This window comes from Bos grunniens, chromosome 8 (genome assembly GCF_055505025.1).
Source record: "Bos grunniens cultivar Pamir isolate PY7600 chromosome 8, Bosgru_T2T1.0, whole genome shotgun sequence".
NCBI classification, from domain to species: Eukaryota; Metazoa; Chordata; class Mammalia; order Artiodactyla; family Bovidae; genus Bos; species Bos grunniens.
Genome location: NC_141172.1, coordinates 45,529,178 through 45,547,936, shown reverse-complemented (window position 1 = coordinate 45,547,936; position 18,759 = coordinate 45,529,178). Strand labels below are relative to the sequence as shown.

Genomic DNA, 18,759 nt, shown 5'->3' with positions numbered 1-18,759 from the left:
AATTTAAAATAGCATTCTTCTTTGTGTAACTGGCATTTTGGAGAATTCTTTGCAGATGAAAATCAAACCATGAAAAACACTGACTTAGAAGAGATAAGGCCCTAGGAGACTGTTGTACTTATACTTTAGAAGTAAAACTGGTCACACAAGTCTAATAGAATCTTTTACTAATGGAGCAAGAAATCAAACATCAAACTCATTTCTCATAGGGAAGTAGTTTCTTGATAAAAGATAAAATACCACAGCAGAAGGGGGAAGAGAAAGAACTGAGGTGACTGAGGGGTTTTTCATATTTACAGAAATGGTACAAATGCCTGATTCTTTCCTTTTTAAGATAACTGCTTTGTGTACCTTACAAAACATCTCATTTTTATGGAACTGCCCATTTTTCTAACTATACTGAGTGAAAAAATACAACGTGACACCAAATTGAACAAAAGAAGTTATTCATTCACCAATGATGATAACTTGAGGTGTCACTTGAAAACTAATTTGTTTCTCATGGACTTCCCTGGTGGCTCAGATAGTAAAGAATCTGCCTGCAGTGAGGGAGACCTAGGTTTGATCCCTGGGTCAGGAAGGTCTCCTTGAGAAGGGAATGGCTGCCCACTCCACTATTCTTGCCTGGAGAGTTCCATGGACAGAGAGAGAAGCCTGGCAGGCTACAGTCCATGGGGTTGCAGAGTAGGACATGACTGAGAGACTAACACTTTCACTTTTCTTTCACTTTCTTTTCTCTTTATGTCTCTTATGGACGTTTGTTTTCAGTACTTCTCTTTATTATGTTAGATTGAACATACATAAGTGCTGATGTTAGGGTAATTTTTTACTTGAAAACAGCAGTGTCTATTGACTCAGTGTAAATAGCTGAAATTCCTTAATTCAGCTGAATTCAACCAATGTTTGCCCATCATGTGCCTGGCAACTCACCCTATAGTAAAGGACACAATAATCGCAAATGGCAGATGCTATATCCCCTGGGTAATTTATTATGACCGTTATATGTTAAAAATCCATTATCAAGCTGATCACCTGTGGTCAGAAATAGATAGACCCATAATTTAGCTAGCAGTTGATTCAACAAGTTAAAATATACCCCCAGCTGATTTTTGTAGCCTTTAATATAAAAACCACTTAGGCATTTTCTTAGCACTGTGATAACTTCAGGGAGGTGACTTATTTTTTTTAACTTTCCATGTTTCATATAGGAAACTGGCCATTGGATCCACATGAGACTTGCTTAAGATCACATTTAGCTTCCAATCTTTTGGCTACTGGCTTCCTCTACTAACCAACCTTCCCACCTTCTCACTCTATGCCTCCCCTGTGAGGTATGGTCATCAACACTTTAACTTACCCCAGCACCCTGGGAGTTACAGGGAGAGGGCAAAGTCTAATGGACTCTCTGGTAGGAAAATTCTACTAAAGGGTTTTCTGTAAATTTTTGCTCCGTATGTTATCCCTTCATATGTTGTTTCCTCCCCATGCTCAGTAATTTTAGTTTGTGCTTTTTGTTTCTCTTTTTGTTTCTTTGGTTTGCTGGCTTTGTGTTCTTTTCTCTTTTTTTTCCTTTTCTTTTCCTTTTTTAATGCAGGAATCGGTCAAGGCGTTCCAGTGGTGGCACTAATTGTGGAAGGAGGACCCAATGTGATCTCAATTGTCTTGGAGTACCTTCGAGACACCCCTCCTGTGCCAGTTGTTGTCTGTGATGGGAGTGGACGGGCATCCGATATCCTGGCATTTGGGCATAAATATTCAGAAGAAGGCGGGTAGGTAATTTGCCAGGCCCTGGATTTAAACTATGAGTGCTAAGCTTGTGTTCCAAGCTTGGAAGAGAGTGTGTAAGTTGATTGATGGTTTGGCACCACAAGGAGGCTGGAAAGAGCAGGAGAACATATTCTAAATGTCCTATGAAGTGGGAAATACCATGAAAGCTACACTAGTCCACACTGATGATAAAGAGAACTAGGGGAATGGAGGGGCCGTAGGACATGGGCTCCTTCCTCTTCATTTTCCTTTCTATTTTCCTTCTTCCACTAAGGAATTGTTTTTTTTTTTTCCAATGACTTTTATTGGAATATAGTTGACTTATAATATGTTAGTTTAGGTGTATATCCCTTATAAATATATATATGTATATATTCTTTTTCATATCCTCTTCATATATAGGTTATTACAGAATAATGAGTAGAGTTCCTTGTGCTATACAGTAGGTCATCAGTTGTCATCTGTTCTATGTATAGTAGCATATATGTATTAATCCTGATCTCCTAATTTATCACTCCCCCTCCATGTTTTCCCTTTGGTAATCATAAATTTGATTTCAAGATTTGTGTTTTCCCTTTGGTGATCATACATTTGATTTTGAGATTTGTGAGTTGGTTTCTGTTTTGTAAATAGGTTCATTTGTATCATTTTTATTAGATTCCACATATAAGTGACGGAGAAGGCAATGGCACCCCACTCCAGTACTCTTGCCTGGAAAATCCCATGGACGGAGGAGCCTGGTAGGCTGCAGTCCATGGGGTCACTAAGAGTCAGACACGACTGAGCGACTTCACTTTCACTTTTCACTTTCATGCACTAGAGGAGGAAATGGCAACCCTCTCCAGTGTTCTTGCCTGGAGAATCCCAGGGATGTGAGCCTGGTGGGCTGCCATCTATGGGGTCACACAGAGTCGGACACGACTGAAGCAGCTTAGCAGCAGCAGCAGCAGCACATATAAGTGATATTATATGATTTTCTCTGCCTGGCTTTCTAGACTTAGTATAATACTCTCTGGGTCCATTCATGTTGCTGCATGTGGCATTATTTCATTCTTTTTAATGACTGCATAATATTCCATTATATATGTATACCATATCTTCTTTATCCATTCCTCTGCCAGTTGATACTTAGGTTGCTTCCACCTCTCAGCTGTTGGAGACAGTACTTCAATGAACATTCGAATGTGTGTGTCCTTTTTGAATTATGGTTCTCTCCAGATATATGCCAAGGACTGGGATTGCTAGATCATATGGTAGCTCTATTTTTAGTTTTTTAAGGAACCTCCCTACTTTCTCCATAGTAGCTGCACCAATTTACATTACCATCAACAGTGTATCTCCACCATCAATCTCCACACCCTCTCCAGCATTTATTGTTTGTAGATTTTTAATGATGGCCATTCTGACAGGTGTGAGGTGATACCTCATTGCAGTTTGAAAGCTATATTACAAAGCTATAGTCATTAAAACAGTATGTTACTAGAACAAAAACAGAAATATAGCTCAGTGGAATAAGATGGAAAGTCCAGAGATAAACCCATGCACCTATGGTCTAATCTGTGACAAAGGAAGCAAGAAGATGCAATGGAGAAAAGACAGTCTTTTCAATAAGTGGTGCTGGGAAAACTGAGAAGCCATTTGAAAAAGAATGAAATTAAAACACTCTCTAACACCATACACAAAAATAAACTCCAAGTGAATTAAAGACCTAAATGTAAGGATGGATACTATAACACTCTTAAAGGAAAACATAGGCAGAACACTCTCTGACTTAAATTGCAATGATGTCTTTTTTGACCCACCTCCTAGAGTAATTAAAATAAAAATAAACAAATGAGATCTAATTAAACTTAACAACTTTTGCACACCAAAGGAAACCATAAACAACATGAAAACATAACCTACAGAATGGGAGAAAATATTTGCAAACTATGCAACTGACAAGGGATTAATCTCTAAAATATACAGCTTGTGCACCTCAACGTCAAAAAAAAAAAATCAAAAAATGGGCAGAAGATCTAAACTGACATTTCTCCAAAGAAGACACACAAATGGCTGAAAAGCATAGGAACTGGGTTTTTACATGTGAAGCACAACTAACCTGGACCATATAATGCAGGTTAGCAACTTGAGAGAAGCTAGGATGTGCAATTTCCAGGCTTGACCTCCAAACACCAGCTTCCCCAAGCTGCTATGTGTGTACAAATACTAAATGTTTACAAAAGCGTTTGGTGCCCTGTCCCATCATATCCCTCTAGACTGGCTTGGAGAGTGGACTGTCTGTAATGGTAACCACTCTGGTCCTGTGTAAACTGATCTTGAATCCTTCACACACTTTCCTTGATCTAGCAGCTCCCTTCTGCATGCTGCTTTCAACAGTCCAAAGCACCAACCCCTTGGAGGACTTCCTTGCAGAGCCATCCCCTGCATCTGAGATCCCCTCCTGCAGATGATTAGAAGTAATTCATCTGAAGGTGTGGGTGACTTTAAGGAGGAGAACTCAAAGGAGCTATTGAAGCTTTAAATAAGGAATTTCCTAACCTAATCCGTTCTCCTAACTCATGGAAGTAGTTGGAGAAAGAAACCCCAAAGGAATTGGACATCTTTTATTCATCCCTTCCATAAATATACAGTTAGTGTCTACTGGGTGCCATGCACTGAGATATGGAAAAAAAAAAAAAAAAAGCTATTTCTACCCTCAAAGAGTTCATAGCAAGTCTTATAAACTGACAAGTGTATCATTATAATAAGAGTAATGACAGGTGAGTTTGTCTACTCAGGCCACTCCCTCTGGCACCTCTCCCTCACCCAGCCTGACTTAAAATAGACTCAGCATGGCAACTCAATGCCATTTTTCCTCTCCCCATTCCTCCTCTTGTCTTTGCCACCAGCCGAGCACACCATCAAGGCATTAAACAGCACACTTCCCTTAGTTAGTACATGTACTAACCCTTAGTACATGTACCTAGGCATGTGAAAGGAAGAAAATCAGAGGCACAGAGCTCTCAGCTTAACATTGTGAACACTGACAGTGACTTTGCTGCTGCTGCTGCTGCTGCTGTTAAGTCACTTCAGTGGTGTCTGACTCTGTGCGACCCCAAAGACGGCAGCCCACCAGACTCCCCCGTCCCTGGGATTCTCCAGGCAAGAACACTGGAGTGGGTTGCCATTTCCTTCTCCAATGCATGAAAGTGAAAGTGAAGTCACTCAGTAGTGTCCTACTCTTCCTGACCGCATGGACTGCAGCCCACCAGGCCCCTCCATCCATGGGATTTTCCAGGCAAGAGTGCTGGAGTTGGGTGCCATCGCCTTCTCCAGTGACTTTAGGCCCTGTTAAAGCTTTTGATATTAAAAGAAAAAAGCACCAAGTTAGAGTTTGCTTTCTGGCAAATTTGATGAAGTTATCATTATCTTCTTTAATAGTAAGTATAAGTCCATTTTATAGTGAACAATCTAAACAGAGAATATTTGCTTACATGGTCCTGTGTCTGTCACCAATAAAAGTTGAAGATCCTCAGCTATGCTTTGTTGTTCAGTCGCTCAGTCGTGCCCAACTCTGACTCCTTAGACTGCAGCACGCCAGACTTCCCTATCCTTCACCATCTCCCATCCCAGAGCTTGTTCAAACTCATGTCCAATGATGCTTTGCTTTTATTAAAAACTCACACATAGTTCTCATTAATTTAAATATAACAATCGGTTATTAAAGAATGTATATAGCCTTTAGCTTTGGCACTTTTTTTGTCTTAGTGATGGCATTATTTTGTTGTATTCCTACAAAGTGGATATAAGTTTGCACTCAGAATGCATGTTTCCTTTTGAGAAACCTCAGCACTTCAGATTTCCAGGTTTATATACAATGAAAATATGGACCTTATGCTTGTTTTTTTGTCGTTGTCTTGGGTTGGGTACCTTGAAAAATGTTGAAATCTCTGATAAGCTGCTTTTCCTGATTCTGTTTTAATATAAGAGAAATATTACACATTTGGTGCTGGACATGGCTGTATATATTATTTAACCTAGAGGACAGATACACAAAGAAATTAAGTGCTTTGTCAAGGCCATACAGCCCATGATCCCAGGCCAGTTCAGTATATTATAAAAATTTACTGAAATGCGTTTTGTGGTATATGCTCTATTGTTTATTCATATAGTACTTCAGTGATACTATCTTTTAAATATATAAGTATACTTAAGCTGCCTTCAGCTTTCTCTTTTTGCTATAATTTATTATTTTTCTGTGTGCTCCAAAAAGATAAAATCAACGCATGTCTGGTTACAAACTGAAATACAAGCAGATCAGCTCTACGTCATATGGATTCTTTTCCTTCCCCCACCCAGATCATCATACCCCAACTCTAAAATTAAAAGTCAGAAATACCATGCCCTATAATGAGTGTAACTGATATGAAGATAAAGAGTTAAGATATTTTTATATCTTTAGAATTATTAAAACTAAAACTTTAATAATTTTCAGAAAAATTTAAAAATGATTATTAAGAACATAGAAAACTAAAAGGGAACATTATATTTGCTAATCTAAATATGAGTGAGTGAAAGTCACTCAGTCATGTCTGACTCTTTGCGACCCCATGAACTATACAGTCCATGAAATTCTCCAGACCAGAACACTGGAGTGGGTATCCTTTCCCTTCTCCAGGGGATCTTACCAGGGATCAAACTCAGGTCTCCTACATTGTGGATGGATTCTTTACCATCTGAGCCACAAGGAAAGCCCTAAATCTAAATATATATATATATTAACATTATGATAGAAGTATGTCCTGCTTCAGGAAAGCATTTGTAAATTTAACATGATAAAATGCATTCATAATGTTTCTGTGTGCCCTCTGAATAACTGCCAGAATTAATCATGTTTATTTAACTTGATAAGAAATTGTCCAACCACACATGTGCAGCCAATTTAAAAAATCATTAGTGTGCCTATTATATGCTTAAAAAAAAAAAAAATTGCCCAGCTGGACTTTATTTATCAAGAAGCATTTTTTCTTTGATTTTCAACAAAGTCCAAAAGAGTCGAGACATATTTCACTACAAGTAAATATAAATGCATAACTATGTTCATATAAACAGACCTATGCTGCAGTCCATGGGGTCTCGAAGAGTCGGACACGACTGAGCTACTTCACTTTCACTTTTCACTTTCATGTGTTGGAGAAGGAAATGGCAACCCACTCCAGTGTTCTTGCCTGGAGAATCCCAGGGACGGGGGAGCCTGGTGGGCTGCTGTCTATGGGGTCACACAGAGTCAGACACGACTGAAGCGACTTAGCAGCGACAGCAGCATGCAAATAAAAGTATGTGATTGTACATATAATGTTGAATATAGGGAACATATATACTTGGTTTATGAAACCTGAATTGGGGTTTAAATAGTTTATTTTTATTTTTCAGTTACTTTAGAAATGTAAATATGATTTTTAAAATTTTAACTTCATTTACAAGTTGTTAAATAATATAGGCCTAAGGACTATAAATTTTTATATTCAGCTCTAAAGCTTTTCAATTTCATAATCCTAAAGTTGTGAAAAAAAATTTACACACTTTGTATCTTAACTTTTGTGAACTTGATATTTTGACTTTAAAGTCTCTGCTAATAACCATCTTTCAAAAACATGAATCTGAAAGGGAATGACTCTGGAAGCAAATTATGATTGGAAAAACTGATTAACTTTTGTAGATGAGATTATGTGTGGTATAAAAAGGCAGACTATCTCTCCCAGTGCTGTGAGTTTGGATAAACTAGGAGACAGTGGCAATTAAATTCTTATTTTTATCTTTTCTCCCCATCTCTGTTCTGAGGCATATACTACCAGAAAAAAATGGGCAGACTTTGTTTTTGTCCTTATTGATGTACTGGATTTTCTATTTCTCATCTGTCTTAGTTTAGAATGAGTCACAAGTCACTTTCCCTGACTAATTTCATTGCTTTAGAAATATTATCAAATGTTATTTCTGCATCATGAATGACTCAGCACTGCAAGCATAAATAGATGAATGCTATCCAAGTAGCATTAGATTCAACTACCTCAGTTTTTAAATACTAGGATTCCCTTTGTGCTGTGTTGACTGAGATGACCAGCTTTACTCCTAGTCAGGAATACCTTTCCAATTGTAGGTGCCTGAAGTGCAAGCCAAAGATTACTTTGCTTGATAATTGTCAACTCAAGTCTCAGATTTCAGAGAAATATGATCTAGCCCTTCATTTATCAGTTAATGAGCAAGTACTCACCGATGAAAAATGTCAGCCTGAAAAAGACATCTGAATGAATGTGTGTCCTGAGATGATGCCCCTTATTCATCCAAATTGTATTATTGATGTTTGTGTTTATTTTGTCAAGTTTATGCCCAAAATTATCACCTGGATTTACCATTTTTAGATACCTGAGGCAAGAAGCAGAACTCAAAGAGGCAGAAAACCTTAAAGTTTTAAGTAGTCATAACTTTTGGAAGATTATCAATGGGGCAAACACAAATAGACTTCACATGCTTATGTGCCAGTGGAATTTGCCTCAGGTATTGTGAAGAATAAATGAGCAATGGCTTGCTTTCAAATATAGGAGGTAAATAATGTATTCAAGATAAAAGTCTGATTTGTCTCTTTAAAGGGAACTTCCTTGGTGGCTCAGCAGTAAAGAATCTACCTGCCAAAACAGGAAAAATGAATTCCCTGGGTCAGGAAGATCCCCTGGAGAAGGAAATGGCCACCCACTCCAGTATTTCTGCCTGGGAAATCCCAGGTACGGAGGAGCCTGTCGGGCTACGGTCCGTGGCGTCACAAAGAGTCAGACATGACTCAGTGACTAAATAGCAACAACACAACAGTGGGGTCCCTACATCTTTGGATTAGATGAAGTAAAGGCATAAATGAAACACAAAGTAGAAATGAAGGAAAATTTTGTTCCATGGCTTCAAATTATATCACTGTGTCTTAACAGAGATGTGACAAGTTTGCTACTTTCCAAAGAACATCAGAATGACCAAAGACAGGAGAAAGTCCATCAGCAAAGTATCATTTTAGAACCCCAGGTCTAGACTCTATTCCCTAAGGCATATCTTTCTGGGTGGTGGCCACTGGTTCCTTCTGCTGCTCAGGAGAGTTCTAGCTAAAGCTGAAGGATGCCACAGGCCTATAATTTGTCTCTGTAAGACCTGTCCAAAGAAAGTAATTGATCTTGATGGATTGTACTCCAGCGTGATTTAGACATAATTGGAATGTCAAGTGAGAAAGAAGGAAACAAATAGCAAGCATGCCAACTTTGTGTCCATTTTATTTGTTGTTAATTTCATCTTGCCTTGTCTCTTTTCTAGAATTTTCTATAAAAAGCGTGTCAAAACTGGATTCTGTCTTGTGACCTCAGAAGGGAAGTTAAGAAAAGTTGGAAACATCTTGTACAGACACAGAATACTGGTGGCTTTATTTATTTATTTTTTAAAGTGCTGCCTTTGTAAACTGCTTTCCAAGTTAACATTTCACTGTAAGAGGATAGGCAGGATGTGGCACATTGGAGATTAATTGGAAATCTACAACACAGGCATGAGTACCAATAGCTAGTATACATGTATTCATAGTATACATGATAAATGTATAAAGTGTTACCAGAGCACACAGCTCTTGAGTGTGGCATTCCTCATGAGAATCTATTCAGTCAGTGGAAACATTTATGTTAATTATCCACAAAATGGCAATATAATAACTCAATTGCTGCTTTTCCCCTTTCCCATCAAATACTATATCTAAACTGAGAGTCAGTATGAATGATCAGGGAAAAGCTAACATATGACCCTCTTTTATCCAGCTCAACACAGAAAAAAGAACCAGTCTGAACTGGTTGAAGGAAAGCTGGTAAAGGGGACAAATTATATGAGATAGTATAATGTTCAGTGTGTGTGTATATATATTTTATTAAACTGAATTTATATATACTTAAATTCAATGTAATGGAATTGATATGTTAATTTAATATTATAAAATTGATTAAATATAATTAAGTATATATATTAACATATAAATAATATATATATGTATGTGTGTTTAAATTTTAAGTGAAAACCTAACAGTAGGACTGATAACATCACTTTTCAAATCAATCAATCACCAGATATTTTTCAAATGCTTGTTTTAGGCCTTTGCTTGAGATGTACAATTGAGCTAGTACAATAAAAAATAATTTTCAATTAGATGTTACTGCGTTCCAAAAAGCAGAAAGAGGCATAGGTTGGAGTAGATGGAGAAAGTTTTATAAAGAGAGTATTACTTCAGGTTTTCCACTTGTGGGATATATAAAGATATAGTTATATGGGTACTTATGTCATTGTATCTAAGTTCCACAAGGCTAGAATAGCTTTGTTTGTTTAGGCAAGTGCAAAATAAAATAAATATTTTTTTCCTTAGAGTTTGCTATTTGATCCCTCCATGTCTACATGGGGATAATGAAGCATTAACTTATTTATTGAGGAAAGTGCCAGTGAAAACTTTTATTGATCTAAATTGACCAACACATTCTCTATATTGATTAAATTTACTTTAGAATTGCTCAATTCCAAGTTGGGGAAATGTGCCTTGAAATAAAGAGCAAACATGAGAAAAACACAGAGCTGGGTAATCCATCACCATAAAGAAATCTCTTTTAGGGAACCACTGCTCACAACTTTCAGATAGCGCATCAATGCAAGCGAAGACTTCAGAGGTATCAGTTAGGTTCCTCTGAGATTTGCTTAGCTGACTCTCAGCCATTTGTTACATAGAAAAAACTCCAAATAAGCATGTGGTCATCACATTTAGGCATGGCTTAGAATCACTTGGAAAGCAATAAAAGACAGAGTCCCCTAAGTATCCTGATTCAGTGTAGCTGGGCTGGAATGCAGGAAACTGTATTTGAAAACAAAACCCCAGCTGATTCCAATGAGAGGGTCCATGGACAACACTTTCAGAAACTTTTTAAAAACTTACTTTATTGAAGTACAGGTGATTTACAATGTTGTGTTAATTTCTGCTGTACAGCAAAGTGATCTAGTTATACATAGGATTGACATGACATTTCTTTACCCACTTAATTTCTAGGAAATTTTTCTTTCTGAAGTTCAGTGCATAGTTTCTGTCTCATGAGAGCTTTAAAACCAACAAATACATTTAAAAATTATCTGAGTGAGGTACAGATAATAAACTGTCCTGGTATTTAATCCTTCTACCTTAGAGGAGATGAATTCTAAATCAATCTGGTGGACATTAGAACATGCAGCTGCTAAAAATACAGTGTATTAACATCTCACCCAGTAGTGTCATTAATAATAGATAATGTTTGGGATGTTTTTAATGGATTTTCGTCAGATTCCCTGTGTAATTCTCAGATGTTGATTATGAACCACAGGGTTTATGAAAACTATTTACAGCAGTAACTGCCTTCTTATAAAAGCTTCTTCATCCAGAGAAACACTAAAGATGCATTGAAGTAGGACTCCAAGGTTAACACAAGTTTATACTTCTGTTGTCCAGAAAAGTCTCCATTCAGCTTCAATAAAGCCTTTCCTTTACTGTCCTAATTGTTGGACAACCATCCTTGAGTTGATATACACGTTCATTGTGTTTTTGGATTTATTCAATGTAAATGAAGTGTCCATCCATGAGCAGTGACCCCTAAAGGTCTTAAGTGAAAAATAAAAAATCAGCTTCTCTAAAACCATGGAAACCATAGTTCAGTACCTTGGAGACCAGCTAATGTTTGGAGCTCTTTGACTCTATGATCTTCGTTTTCCCCCTCTGATAATATATTTGAGATTTTATAATTTCTGGTGGAGGGATAACAAGTTTTTGTTTTGAGTGTCAACAATAATCAACTGATAGAGACGTCGTAGAATGATGTGTTGAGAATGATTCTGAGACCACATCTGGACTCAGAAGAAAGATTACTGTGATAGATTAGCAATGGTGCAAAGAAGGAAAACTAGTCAAAATATCACAGATGTCTACTCTTATTCTAGAATAAAAACAAAATCTTGTAAGTAGCCTGCATATGTTACTACCAGGCAGTCATCAAGCAGCACACTGAATTATGAAACCAAGGGGAAAATAAGAAACTTATCTGCCTAAAAGATGCTTAGTAAATAAGTCAATTTTTTATCAACACTGTGAAGCACATCAGTGTTTAAATTACCCAATGATATGAACCTTTTCACACAAGCGTAATAAACAGGATATGAACAACAGGAAGCTCTTTATTGTAGGGCGATGTTTGGAGCTGAACTGAAGGACGAAGTGCAATTGCCAATGGCTAATTTGCTAGAAAAAAGAATAACTTTTTTTTTAAAGCTAGGAACTAATTCATCACAGAATACATACAAAAATAGATAAAATTACATTTGTCCCAACATCTCATAGCGTAGGATGTGGGGTTAGAAGGAATATTTTTACAATTACTTTAGAAGAGAATTGGTATTTCCTATTCCTTTTCCTCCAGGCTTCCCTGGAGGCTCAGATGGTAAAGAATCTGCCTGCAATGTGGGAGACCTGGGTTTGATCCCTGGATTGGGGAGATCCCCTGGAGAAGGGCATAGCAACCCACTCCAATATTCTTGCCTGGGGAATCCCCATGGATAGAGAAACCTGGTGGGCTACAGTCCATAGAGTTGCAAAGAGTCAGACATGACTGAGCTACTACACTTCTTTTCCTCCACATCCCTGACCCTCCCCACAAGTGCATACTTGAGGGATTTAAGTTGCTATTTTTGTAAAGATCTACATACAAGAGCCTGATCTAGATACATAAACATTTTGAGTTAGCTATGATGATTATCTCAATTTTATGAATGAGGAAATTGAGGAGAGGTGAGGAAAGTTCAGCATCAAACAGCTTGAGTGGTCTGTCCAGGCAGATGCGGCTGGAATGTCAGCTCTTAGGAGCTGCATGTCTTGTCCCATAGTGAAAATGAGATCCAGAAACTGCAAGAGGTTTACTTGCCTCAGATCTGCGTTACTCCAGACAACAGAGGGGTCCGCACCCAGCTTCCACATTCTCCTTCTTGCTTTGCATGCTGGTTAACTTCTCCTTTGAATTAAACATTGGACCAGCATTTAAAGCAGGTCAGTTGAGAGGTGCCAACATTTTTGCCTGCCCAAGGAGCCTATACATCTCAAGCCAGCTCTGATTCTGTCTTTTATACAGGGCCTAAAGCAATAAAAGTTTGACTGTTCCTCTTGCTTGGCTATGTGCAGTATTCACTGATGGGATTTCACTTGGAATGAAATCAGAGTGTTTTTTCCTTACAATTTTGGCAACAGAGAAGCTACCTGACCATGTGGCAGTCTCTGTATCCTTTGGCAACAATTCAGTTTCAACTCTTGGGCACATTCATAACCAAAGGCAAGGGGAAGAAGAAACGTTGTAGAGATGCAGCCAACACTGTTCAGGATTTTCCACCTTAGTGTCCTGTTAGGTCCGTGCCTCAGGCTGAGGACTCAGCACCTCTGTCTGCCTCAAGAGTACGCTGTCCAATAGAACTTTCTGTGATGATGGAAATGTCCTATTATCTCTGCTGTCCAATCAGATAGGCACTGAGCCATTGAATTGTGGCTAGAGTGACTAAGAAATTGAATTTTAAATTTTATTTAATTGTAATAAGTTTAAGTTTGAATTGCCACATGTGGCTAATAGCTAGCACAGCTCTGACATTTCTATAATTGGATTCTACCGCACTGAGAACCCTTGAATGTCTGACAGATTTCCACTGTTATTAGAAATTGTCCCCTTCATTTTTAAATTACATTCTTACATCCAACCAACATCATGTACTCAGGCATCCAATATTGTTGGACACCTACCATGTTCCAGGCAGTATTCTAGATATGGGCAAAAACATACTTGTGAGCCAAATAAACAAACATTTTTGCTGTTGTGGAGCTTACATTTTAAATTTTAGCAAGGTTAGATAGATAATAGGTAATAAACATAATAAACATGTATAACATTTTTAAAAGTGATATACAAGGGGAAAAGGAGAGGGGTGAGGGAAGTAAGATAAGAGGGGCAGAGGAAAAGCCGCGGTCTTCAGCATCTCCATAAACATAGAGAGGAGGAGTCCATAAGTACTCCTTTCTATTAACATGTAATCCATGCATCCAAGGAGTTACAGTCTAGTTAGGATTATCTGAAATTAATCTGTCTTTATGAAGTGCCAAGTATAAGATGTATAGCACAAACTTTGTCTTATAAAATGTATTAATTGCTTCTCTTACCACCACCCTCAACCCCAACTCACCACCTACTTCTGTCTCCTTTTGTATATGTATCTATGCCTTCTGTTTAATATATCTGGCTCAGGATTGTAGACTGGGTTTAAAAAAGTAGAGAGATAGACAGATAGACAGGTAGGTAGGTAGGTATAAAGAAAGAAATGTAAGACACATCACTCTGTGGGAAGTGGTAGGTGGAATTTGCCAGAGAGCAGACTATGCCATCAAGGTATGTGCATTGCCCAGTAATAGGCAGCTTCTTGAAGATCAGTCTAATTACCTGACATTGCTAGATGGAAACCTTCAGGAAAAGCACAGGTAAACAACTTTTCTAGGTTAGATGTGCAAACAGGGTCAGAGGTACTATTTCTAATACGTCTTAGCTGGTAGAAGCCATTTGTATCTGAAGCTGATCCTCAGTAAAAGCTTGGGCAAAGTAATTTCTGTCTGTTGGTCACTTTTCTGCATTCTATTCATATCTTCTCCAACTTCCTAGTCAGGTAGTTCTTCCTGAAAACCAATATCAGTCGGTTACAGCTAAGTGAATTTAATATTAAATATCGCTTATCCCAAGAGGTGTTCTCAGGGCTTCTAATTATTGAGTAAAATATTTGCCTTTTAATTAACTAAAAGGAACTTTGGGCGTCTGCTAAGTTAAGAAAGTAACTCTGAGAGAGTGGTGGTGGATCCTTGAAACCACATTCCTCAGTCTCCTTACACATAAGATATCTAAAATCCTGTCTCAGTGATACAACAGAAGAAATCTCTTCTTGTGTCTAGTCATTTAAACAAATCACTAACTTTACTACACTGAGTTGAGACTGTATATTTAGATTAGTATAATTTATCAAAGATCATTCCTTCTGATTCTCTTGCCCTTTAAGCCCAGCTCTGATGCTTTCAGCTTATAATTTTTAATGAGTCAGTTTAACTCTGAAGACTTCAGATTCTTCATCTGTAAAGTGGTTGTTGTGAAGTTGTATCATTCTTTTATCCTGAGCTTTGAATTCCTCAGCAGGATTTTCAGATTAGCACTTTTCCTAGAACACACAGACTCCAGAAATATCAAAATATAAGATTCAGGAGGAGATCTAGGTCAAGTAAGAGTTATGATCCTATAACATATTTGACTTCAAGATGATTTTAAATTATAGAGAGTAGTGGCTTTAGGGTATCTTAGCATCACTTGTTTGTTTTTACTTGACACTGATGAACAGAATGAGGGCTTCCCTGATAGCTCAGTTGGTAAAGAATCCACCTATGATGCAGGAGACCCCGATTTGATTCCTGGGTTGGAAAGATCCACTGGAGAAGGGATAGGCTACCCACTCCAGTATTCTTGGGCTTCCCTTCTGGCTCAGCTGGTAAAGAATCCACCTGCAATGTGAGAGACCTGGGTTCATTTCCTTGAGTTGGAAAGATCCCCTGGAGAAGGAAAGGGCTACCCACTCCAGTATTCTGGCCTAGAGAATTTAATATGAGCTAATGAATTCTCTTCATTGATACCCTTCTAAGTGGTCTTGAATTATAGCCTTTTCCATCCCATTCACAGACCTGCTCCATCCAACTTTTTTTTTTTAACTTTACAATATTGTACTGGTTTTGCCAAATACCAAAATGAATCCGCCACAGGTATACATGTGTTCCCCATCCTGAGCCCTCCTCCCTCCTCCCTCCCCATACCATCCCTCTGGGTCATCCCAGTGCACCAGCCCCAAGCATCCAGTATCGTGCATCGAACCTGGACTGGCGACTTGTTTCATTGCCATTCTCCCAAATCATCCCACCCTCTCCCTCTCCCACAGAGTCCAAAAGACTGTTCTATACATCAGTGTCTCTTTTGCTATCTCGTATACAGGGTTATTGTTACCATCTTTCTAAATTCCATATATATGCGTTACTATACTGTATTGGTGTTTTTCTTTCTGGCTTACTTCACTCTGTATAATGGGCTCCAGTTTCATCCACCTCATTAGAACTGATTCAAATGTATTCTTTTTAATGGCTGAGTAATACTCCATTGTGTATATGTACCACTGCTTTCTTATCCATTCATCTGCTGATGGACATCTAGGTTGCTTCCATGTCCTGGCTATTATAAACAGTGCTGCAATGAACATTGGGGTACACGTGTCTCTTTCCCTTCTGGTTTCCTCAGTGTGTATGCCCAGCAGTAGGATTGCTGGATCATAAGGCAGTTCTATTTCCAGTTTTTTAAGGAATCTCCACACTGTTCTCCATAGTGGCTGTACTAGTTTGCATTCCCACCAACAGTGTAAGAGGGTTCCCTTTTCTCCATGCCCTCTCCAGCATTTATTATTTGTAGACTTTTGGATCACAGCCATTCTGACTGGCGTGAAATGGTACCTCATAGTGGTTTTGATTTGCATTTCTCTGATAATGAGTGATATTGAGCATCTTTTCATGTGTTTGTTAGCCATCTGTATGTCTTCTTTGGAGAAATGTCTATTTAGTTCTTTGGCCCATTTTTTGATTGGGTCATTTATTTTTCTGGAATTGAGCTGTAGGAGTTGCTTGTATATTTTTGAGACTAGTTGTTTGTCAGTTGCTTCATTTGCTATTATTTTCTCCCCTTCTGAAGGCTGTCTTTTCATCTTGCTTATAGTTTCCTTTGTTGTGCAGAAGCTTTTAAGTTTAATTAGGTCCCATTTGTTTATTTTTGCTTTTATTTTCAATATTCTGGGAGATGGGTCATAGAGGATCCTGCTGTGATGTATGTCGGAGAGTGTTTTGCCTATGTTTTCCTCTGGGAGTTTTATAGTTTCTGGTCTTATGTTTAGATCTTTAATCCATTTTGAGTTTATTTTTGTGTATGGTGTTAGAAAGTGCTCTAGTTTCATTCTTTTACAAGTGGTTGACCAGTTTTCCCAGCACCACTTGTTAAAGAGATTGTTTTTAATCCATTGTGTATTCTTGCCTCCTTTGTCAAAGATAAGGTGTCCATATGTGCGTGGATTTATCTCTGGGCTTTCTATTTTGTTCCATTGATCTATATTTCTGTCTTTGTGCCAGTACCATACTGTCCTGATAACTGTGGCTTTGTAGTAGAGCCTGAAGTCAGGTAGGTTGATTCCTCCAGTTCCATTCTTCTTTCTCAAGATAGCTTTGGCTATTCGAGGTTTTTTGTATTTCCATACAAATTGTGAAATTATTTGTTCTAGCTCTGTTAAAAATACCATTGGTAGCTTGATAGGGATTGCATTGAATCTATAAATTGCTTTGGGTAGTATACTCATTTTCACTATATTGATTCTTCCAATCCATGAACATGGTATATTTCTCCATCTATTAGTGTCCTCTTTGATTTCTTTCACCAGTGTTTTATAGTTTTCTATATATAGGTCTTTAGTTTCTTTAGGTAGATATATTCCTAAGTATTTTATTCTTTCCATTGCAATGGTGAATGGAATTGTTTCCTTAGTTTCTCTTTCTGTTTTCTCATTATTAGTGTATAGGAATGCAAGGGATTTCTGTGTATTGATTTTATATCCTGCAACTTTACTATAATCATTGATTAGTTCTAGTAATTTTCTGGTGGAGTCTTTAGGGTTTTCTATGTAGAGGATCATGTCATCTGCAAACAGTGAGAGTTTTACTTCTTCTTTTCCAATTTGGATTACTTTTATTTCTTTTTCTGCTCTGATTGCTGTGGCCAAAACTTCCAAAACTATGTTGAATAGTAATGGTGAAAGTGGGCACCCTTGTCTTGTTCCTGACTTTAGAGGAAATGCTTTCAATTTTTCACCATTGAGGATAATGTTTGCTGTGGGTTTGTCATATATAGCTTTTATTATGTTGAGGTATGTTCCTTCTATTCCTGCTTTCTGGAGAGTTTTTATCATAAATGGATGTTGAATTTTGTCAAAGGCTTTCTCTGCATCTATTGAGATAATCATATGGCTTTTATTTTTCAATTTGTTAATGTGGTGTATTACATTGATTACTGTAATTTTTCTTTTCTCCATAGAATTTATCTCCTCCAGCTAATTTGCATGCCCAGTACTTTGCTTCAGCCCTGATCTGGGCATTATTAGGATTCCTTGCAGGTGTGAAAGCCCCTGGGGTATTTAATAATAACAAAAAACTACTTATTATTGAGCACCTATTATGTACAAGAAACAGTGCTAGGTGCTTTGTGTACCTGATCTTTTTTTCTAAGTTTGTGTGTGTGCATGTGTGCCAAGTGGCATCAGTCATGTCCCACTCTTTCAGACCCAATGGACTACTGTAGCCCTCCAGGCTTCTCTGTCCATGGAAGTTTCCAGGCAAAAATACTGGAGTGGATTGCCACGCCTTTCTCCGACCCAGGGATCAAACCTATGTCTCTTAAGTCTCCTGCATTGGCAGGTTGTGCTCTTTACCACTAGTGCCACCTGGGAAGCCTTTTTTCTGAACGTATCAATCTATGAAGACATATTCTATCCCCTTTCAACAGATAAGGAGATGGAGGATTAAAGAGATGGGATAACCTGCCTCAGGTCCCTCAACTAGTAAATGAAAGAACTGGATTCCAGCCAGAAGCACCATATCATAGAGCCTTAATTATAGTATTCTATCCTCTATAGAAGATTGCAATACTGATCTCACCCATTCTATGCCTGACCTGAAATTAGTTGAAAAAAAAATGTAGATGTATGTTGAGTTGATTTTTAAATTTTATTTTATTGAAGTATAGTTGATTTACAGTGTTGTGTTAATTTCTACTTTACAGCAAAGTGGTT

At 37.9% G+C, this 18,759-nt stretch overlaps 1 protein-coding gene across 14 annotated transcripts in view; it reads left to right on the top strand.

Annotated features, from left to right (window-relative positions):
• The window catches only part of TRPM3 (transient receptor potential cation channel subfamily M member 3), a 612,777-nt gene that overhangs the window by 384,983 nt on the left and 209,035 nt on the right, over nt 1-18,759 (top strand). For 11 of the 14 annotated variants that reach the window (XM_086415481.1, XM_086415480.1, XM_086415483.1 and 8 more), the window contains one exon: nt 1,595-1,769. The exons of the other annotated variants lie outside the window; for them this stretch is intronic. In XM_086415481.1, coding sequence (XP_086271607.1) covers nt 1,595-1,769 — 175 coding nt within the window. The remainder of the gene's footprint in view (nt 1-1,594; nt 1,770-18,759) is intronic. 14 annotated transcript variants of the gene reach the window in all.